Genomic DNA, 7,675 nt, shown 5'->3' on the forward strand with positions numbered 1-7,675 from the left:
TGGGGGGGGTCCTGATTCTGGGCACAACAAGTGGATCTGTGCTGACTAAATTTGGGGTGTCAGCTTGACTTCAGTCCCTGGATGTACAATATTACTACCTACCATGCCTCTACCCCGACCCACCACCAAAAGTCAGGCCGACTTGGCAGCCTCACTTCCTGACCTCAATGCCATGACCCATGCTCTTGTGTCCTATTGGGACATCAGCCATGAAAGGAAGCAAAGTCCAAGGTGGGGATGGGAGGGAGTCTTGGGACAATAGAGAAGAGACCTTGGGAACAGTAGGTTACTTGAAGAATGCCCTTGGCAGGATGTGTTCCTTGGAGTGACTTACAGGAGGTTGCAGGTGTGACTTAGAGTAATATGGATTCCCAATAGGTAGAGCTGAGTCTTGTATCTGAGTTTGGAATAGTTGAGGTTTCTTGTTGACTTTTCTCCATTTTGGCTTATGTTTCAAGTTGGGCTCATCTTGGGGTCTAGCTACATAGGGATTGGGTAACGAAGTCTCTGTAGATGGGCACTTTGGAGGGACCAGAACTGTGAGTTGAAAGGTGGGATCCAGGTCCCAGTGTTTTTTCTTCCCTCTGCACCCTCAGCAGTGTCTGAGCACCTACCTAGGCAGGCATTTAGATGAGGACGCTCCACGGCAGAAACGGCCTGGCCTGAATCTCTAGGGCTATTTAGGATTGGAACCTGGAAGTGGAACCTGGCGCTGCCCTATGCCTACCTGGATGGCAAAGAACAGCATAGCCGTGTATGTGGCAGACACTCTCAGCGCGAGGGCAGTGTTTGAAGTAATTTTATTGGAAAATAGGAGTTAGTGTGTGGAAAGGTAGGGCGGAACTAGATGGAAATGCTGTTCTCAATCAGCACCGGGTCCAGGTAGTAGTACGGGAGGGTGAGGCACTTATTGCGTTGGCGGATGTTGTGAGAGATCTGGGCGAGGTTCTGACGGAAAGACTCAATACTCCTCCGAGGGGCCTCTTCCACAAAATGGATGTCTGGGAAGTGGCCAAGCGGCCGCTGCAGGACAAAGAACCAGGTGCTGAGACAAAGCCAAGCCATCTTACCCGATCCTTCCTGTGGCCTCCCACTTCCTGCTTCCTGTCCCCGACACCCCTCAAGCATCCTTGCCACGCCCCCGCCCAAGCTCAAGAGCCCCGCACCCTGTCGTCAGGCTCCCGGCAGAGAGTCCAGAGCACTAAGAGCACAATGCACGTGGTCTTCACATCCGGCAAAGTGTCCATGTAGGTCTGCAGAGTAGTCAGCCCCTTGGCCTGCATCGGAGGGTTCCGCATGGACGACGGGAAGTTGGGCATCCAAGAGGTGAACTCTAGCTGGAGTGGAGGAGAAGAGGTGTTCTGGGTGAGAAAATACCCGGTTCCCGCCAACCAAGCCTGGGCACCCTCTCCGGTGGTTGACTTGGACCCCTGCCCCAGAAGACCCTGGGTTGGATCGGTGGAGCTGGCATCACTGATGGGCCTGCAGGCTGGTGGGGCAGAGAAACTGGGCCAGGGCTACAACTGGCACTAAGGTTGAAGAGGGAGTCTGTTGAGACAAGCTGGGGTTGGACCAGGAATAGACTGAGTGTGGCTTGAGCTTGGAACCCACTGTTTAGGGGGACTGGGGCTGAGGCTGATGAGCACAGGTACCTGGCCCGTGTTGACAGCTGCATGCCTGGCGGAGCAGGTGTACATGACCATCGTGACATACTCGATCAGCTCAGGTATAGTTCGCAAGCAGGTGGGAAAGCCTGAGGGATGGTGGAACAGACCGTGCCATGTTAATCCCGAAGCAGGCTGGTGTCCAGCAGAGGGCGCCTCTCCTCCCAGCTCACCCTATCTTGTCAATAGAGTGGATGGCGACCTGGGGTTCCTGCCTTCAACCTGCACTGCCCTCCTGTGGCCACAAACATTCTTCCCGATCCAGCCCAGCACTGCGCTGTCTTCTCCAGTCCTTAGCTGAGCTCTGGGTTGCATCCTCACTTGTCTTACTTAAGCCCCGGGTCACCTCCCTCCTGGATACCAAAACATCATCCTAAAACTGTCCGGCACATCTGCGTGGACCGATATTCTAACACATAAGTCTTAGCTTTTTTGCAGAACTCTCAGTGACTCAGGATAGTCCCAGACTCCTCAACCAGGATTCATGGCTTGGTATCAGCTTCCAGAAGTCTGCTGACCTCCAGAGTCACTCAGTAGCCAGCAGCAGTGCATCAAAGCATTTGCAGAGTGTGTCCCTAAGTGTCTTTAAGTATTATGACCTCATGATGCTTTCCACTCCTCTCCTAGAGCCCGCCACACCCACCCTCACCCTAACTCCTCGACCACCATATACTGTCCTTTCTCACTGAACGTCACAACTTATTTCCAAATCCACAAATGCTTGTTTCCAGGAAGAAGGCCTGGGACACTGCCAGGTCTCAGCAGAGACAAGGTGTAGCCCTGAGCTCAGACAAGGCACAGGTGCTTTGTCACCCCAACCTCAGCTGCTGCTCTAAGGCTCAGGGCAAGGTCCTGTGCCGATCCTAGACAGAAGAGTGCTTGGGCCTTCTTCGACCAACAGGGAGGCAGGCACAAAGCAGGAAGGGACATGCCTGGAGACGTCCCCTGAGTCCCAGGTCCCTCTGGGCTCCATGCCGGTACCTGAGCTCTCGCGTTCCAAGAGGCACTCCTTGAATATCTCCTGCACCCAGCACTGCAGTTCTGGGTCACCCTCCACAGCTGCGTCGTTCGGGTAATAGTAAGTGATGATCTCTGTCACATACCTGCCAGGAAGATGGAGCCTCAGTAAGAGTTTCTCCCACATCTTCAGGTCACGCTGGCTTTGGCTGGCCTCAGCGCCACCCCAGGCCTGTAGGCAAGGCCCTTGGGGGTTATGAACAAGACCGGAAACTACTTAGACTTTTTGTAAAGTATATACAAAGTTACTCTTTCTTTCCCAGACAGAGCCAAGGGGGAGGGGAGCTCTCAAGCAGCTCCGAGTCTAGACTGGAAGCCAAAGCAAGCATGATCCAGTCTGTCAGGCACAGGCAGCAGACAGATGAACAACCCCAAGACCCAGGAAACACCCAAGCCCAGGTCCTTAAAGGTCCCCACACCCCTCCAACACTCCAGGTGTCTGTCCCCCTGAGTACCACCTGCTGCTGTCCCCACCTCACCTCTCCATGGCATACCACACGGCCAAACTGTCATCACGGAAATAATACCCAGGCAGGTCCTGGACCCCACGCTCCACAAAGTCATTGGGGATGCAGAGGCTTTTGTAGGTGAGCTCAGACAGAGCCCGAACCATCACCTGCGCGAAACCCTCTAGGCCCAGGGACATGGCCTTGAGGAAGAAAGAATTACATAAGCATTCCTCTGAGCCTGCCTCCTAAATGCTATACTATGTCAGTCCCTCTGGGACCCACTCTGGGCCTTACATTCCAAGTCCTGTCTCCGTACCCCCCCCAAACATCCTCTCAAACGCTGCCCCTTTCCCCACCCCCAGAATCTTAAACAAGTGGCGCTCAGCTTGAAGACTAACTGCAAAGGCCAGAAGAAAACAAGTGTCATGCTGGAGTGGGGGGCAAGAGTCTTACCCTGGCAGAGAGGCCCCCCTTGTTGAGAAGGAGGGCCCGCCCAATGCTGTTGATCTGGACGTTGTATCTGGTGTGAGGAATGAGGAGCTGGGCAGGAAGGCAAGGAGACAATGAGGAGAGTTGAGATTGCTCCCAAGGACCTCAGCACCCCCACTCCTGCTCCATCAGACCCTCAAATACTTTGGGGAGATCCCACTACAAGCCCTCTCTGGGGATCCCCTAGATGCCTCGCAGGGCTCACGGGACACCCTCCCCACCCACAGAATTGACCCAGGAGCTTTCAAAGTCCCCTTCCCCCAAACCTATACCTTGTACAGGGGATGACACATGGGAAGGTTCCTCAGCAGGGCCAGACAGAAAGCTTCCCCAATGAGGTGGCTCTCCAGCAAGTGTGCGATGGCCTCGTGACAGTAGAACTCAGCATAGCGTACCCACGTCTTCGCCAATAGCCAGTCCCACTCGGAATCATTGGGCAGGAAGATGGGACAGTCAGGCCCAGGAGTCTGGCTGAGCTAGGGGTGGGGAAAGAGGTGGGTTAGTAAGGTAGAAACCTCCACTGGAGGAGGCAAAAGAGTCCTGTACTCCAGTCCCTCTGCCTTTTGAGCATCCTGGGGTTCTTCTTTCCCTACATTGGCTCTTGTTGTGCCCTGTGCCCAACCCATCTTCCTGAACCTGCCTCTGCCCAGAAACTCCCACTTTCTTTAAGAAGGCAGGTGGATCTCTGAGTTTGAGGCCAGCCTGGTCTACTGAGCAAGTTCCAGGACAGCTGAAGTGAAACTCTGTCCCCAAACGCCAAAGGAAGAAGGAGAAGCAGCAGCAGCAACTTCGGGCATCAAAATGTGATGGTACATGCCCCAAATTCCAGCACTCTGGAGGCAGAGGCAGATGGATCTCTGCGAGATCCAAGTCAGCCTAGTCTGCACAGTGAGTTATAGGCCAGCCAGGACTAGATAGTAAACTTATGGCTGAAGAAGGAGAAGAAAAGGAGGGAGAAAAGGGTAGGAAGAGAAGGAGAAAAGGAAGAGAAGGAGGAAGAAGAAAAGGAAAAAAGAAGAGGAGGGAAGTCAGCCATGGGGGGCAGGGGCTGGTTGAGAAACTCCCTCTTCTGATAACTCTTCCTACCACAACCTCCATAGTCACCAGGGCAAGCACTGGACAAGTTCCCGGGCCTGGGAGAGAGGGGACGCTATCACTGAAATTTAGCCTGCATTGTCCCACCTATGAGCCAGACCATCAGGGCTTGGCTGATGCCTCCAGAGAGAACCTTTTTCTAATTTTTAAATGACCCTTGTGAGTATCTGTGAGGAAGGGATGCCTCGGCTGCTTCTCCTGTCAGACCACAAGCCTAGGAAGCTGCTGATTGTCAGTCCCTCAGGGCTTCAGCAGAGGTGGGTCTGCAGGAGGATGAGGGAATGCCATCAACAGGACAAGCTCCAACCAACCGCCTGGCCCGTTGGCATATGGGCATCTATGTGTACACACTCACAGCATACACATGTTACACCTAAGGCCCACAAAGAAGAGCACTGCAGAGCTCCAGATTCATATAAAGGCACATAATGGCAACAGCCAGGTGTGCACCTGCAAGGACATGGTTCTCATCCTAGGCTCCACATGATCACATGTGGGTCAGGGTATGCATATACATGGGACTATTCTCAGATGCACACACAGGGTTGTACGCAGGACTTTACACAGGCATACACACTGACATGGACACGTACTTGCCCACATATGCACAAGTAGTACACAGGCTTACACAACCATAAATATACAGAGACATTTAGGCACATGGGATCAGCGCTGGCCACACGCTCACACAGCAGCCCCACCCTCACCTTCCCTTAGTACCTGAATGGCAATGGGCATCATGCCATCAGGACCAAAGTGCAGCAAGCAGATGGGAGCACAGTGATGCTGCTTATGACCATTGAGCTCCACAGTGGGGATGCCCTCCAAGATGCGGTAGTCTGCCAGGTAAATGTTCCCCTTCTGGAGGGAAATCACAATGGGCAAGCAGTTAGTCACTAAGATAGGGTACCTTCAACCCAGAGTACTGACCCCAAGGCTCAGTGGTTGGATGGGGATAGGAAAGTGGGGGTGCAGGCATGGGTGAGACTCAAATGGACCTTGTCGATGGAGAGGCATGGAGATGCCCAAGAAAAAGCCAGGGACCATGCCCCCGGTAAGCCAGAGAGGGCCTCACCTCTAGCTCTGCTTGTAGGCAGGTTCCCTCACCCAGGAACGGGGCCACCATCTCATCTGTGACAGGGAATTTGTCTGGGAGCTGCGTACATCTGCGGATCAGGCCTGGGTTGAGGCCATTGAGGTACTGGTACCCAAAGAAGCTGTCCTCCATCCAGTGCTCAGCCACATACTCTGGGGGAAATAACACAGGAATGTCACCGTGAAGTCCGGCACCCTCTCAGAGATGGGGAGATGTAAGAAAAAAATAGTGGACATCAAGATGAGTTTGGAAGGGACAGGAAGTTCCTAGATTCGCGTCGAATGACCAAAGGGACACAGGATGATGATCTTCAAGAAGCCTCAAACAGGGTGCGCCAGCCTGATTCTCAAATGACCCTTCCGTTGCTTCCATCCAAACCCACTGACCCCATGACATGAGGCTTCCTCTTGCCCCAAAGACCACCTGACTCCCTCGTGTTCTCTTGGGGTGACCCTCTCCATACCAGAGACAACAGTCTTGGTAGCAGGAAAGATATTCTTAATGTCCTTTAGTCTCTTCCAGGAACGTTTGCGATCCACCAGGCCACGCAATTTGAAGGCCAGCGCCCTAGGAAGGAGAGATACAAGGAGCAGAATGTTAAAGGGAAGCTAGGTGCACAGGGAAATGACAGGGCCACCTACTCACTGCAGTTTCTGGGTGACCCATGTCTCAGGGTCTTTTTGCTCTGGTCTGTGAGTGTCGAGTGTCAAGTTTTCCACTGTCACCCCCCACCCCACCGCCCCCTGCCTCCCCCAGTCTTTCTGACCTGAGGCTATTCTGAAGTGGGGAGGGTGGGAAGGCGCATCTCTGCAGGTGCCCTCACTCACGCACACTCACATGGGCCCTAGGCGGTAGAAGAAGGAGGCTGTCTTGACAAAGGAGAAACGAAGATTTGAGTTTAAGAACCTGGTGGCCTTAATGTTGATGAGAATCGGGAATCCTGGGATATAACCATTCCACCTGTGTGGAGAGAGAGGGGCTGGAGCGTGGAGCCTGCTGTCCAGGGGGCAAGGAGGGGGAGGTACTGGTCTTGTGGAAGGGGATGGGGGGCAGGTACTGGTCTTGTGAAAGGAAGGCAGGGAGGGGCAGGTACTGGTCTTGTGGGAGGGGGGCTAGGCCAGCTTCTGGTCCTTACTCAGGCCGGTTGGGGTTGCGGCACCGCCGGGCAGGAGGGTGATAACTAGGAATGTCCACATAGTTGGGAAGGCCAGGAACAAAGACCCTCCAGCTGCAAAGAGAAACCGGGTTCATGGGCCCTGACTCCAGTTGGGGCAGAGCTGTCCATACCCACCACCGAGCTCTGGACCTCCCATGGCACCCTCCCACTCACTGGTAGAAGTCCTTCTTGGCTCTGATCTCTTCTCGTCTGTGTTCCAAAAGGATGGGGAGTGTGTCATCTGCTGTTGTCTTTCCTGTAGGGAGACCAGAGAGGAAGGAGGTTCAAGGCTGTCACTGTCCCTTGCCCACCCCTGCCGTCTTCAAAGAGAAGTCACCCATCCCCAGGTCAGCTCTCAGAAGGAGGAGCTAAGGATAGGGGAGAGCCCTGTAGGAGAGAGGAGCTCCATCTCCCTGCTAAAATCTCCCCCATAGTCCTATTCTACCCTTCAAGCTCTCTATAAAGTCCCCCTTCTAGCTCCTCTGAAGTCATGGTAACCAATAGTTCTGGAGAATTCACAGGCAAGGCACGTTCTAACACACTATGTTTATACTAATAATTTAAGCTACACAAGAACAACCTAATGAGATAGATGAATAACTCCCTTTCCAGAAATCCAGAATGTGAAAGTCTCTAGAAATCCAGTCTGATTTATGATAAACTCATTCGTTGGGATCTAAATTTACCTGAAGCTACATATAGGATTTGT

At 53.4% G+C, this 7,675-nt stretch overlaps 1 protein-coding gene across 1 annotated transcript in view; it reads right to left on the reverse strand.

The window, feature by feature from the left end:
• Positions 1-819: 819 nt before the first annotated feature.
• Alox12b (arachidonate 12-lipoxygenase, 12R type) overlaps positions 820-7,675 on the reverse strand; it is an 11,724-nt gene continuing 4,868 nt past the window's right edge. The window contains exons 3-15 of the mRNA XM_050162708.1: positions 7,141-7,222; positions 6,946-7,038; positions 6,648-6,770; positions 6,274-6,377; positions 5,790-5,962; positions 5,435-5,575; positions 3,892-4,095; positions 3,584-3,670; positions 3,161-3,330; positions 2,646-2,767; positions 1,653-1,753; positions 1,167-1,337; positions 820-1,023 (exon numbers count right to left, since the gene is read on the reverse strand). Of these exons, the coding sequence (XP_050018665.1) occupies positions 844-1,023; positions 1,167-1,337; positions 1,653-1,753; positions 2,646-2,767; positions 3,161-3,330; positions 3,584-3,670; positions 3,892-4,095; positions 5,435-5,575; positions 5,790-5,962; positions 6,274-6,377; positions 6,648-6,770; positions 6,946-7,038; positions 7,141-7,222 (1,751 nt within the window). The 3' untranslated portion in view covers positions 820-843. The remainder of the gene's footprint in view (positions 1,024-1,166; positions 1,338-1,652; positions 1,754-2,645; positions 2,768-3,160; positions 3,331-3,583; positions 3,671-3,891; positions 4,096-5,434; positions 5,576-5,789; positions 5,963-6,273; positions 6,378-6,647; positions 6,771-6,945; positions 7,039-7,140; positions 7,223-7,675) is intronic.

Source organism: Alexandromys fortis, unplaced genomic scaffold (genome assembly GCF_014885135.2).
Source record: "Alexandromys fortis isolate MF-2015 unplaced genomic scaffold, M_Fortis_MF-2015_v1.1 scaffold_84, whole genome shotgun sequence".
Taxonomy (NCBI): domain Eukaryota; kingdom Metazoa; phylum Chordata; class Mammalia; order Rodentia; family Cricetidae; genus Alexandromys; species Alexandromys fortis.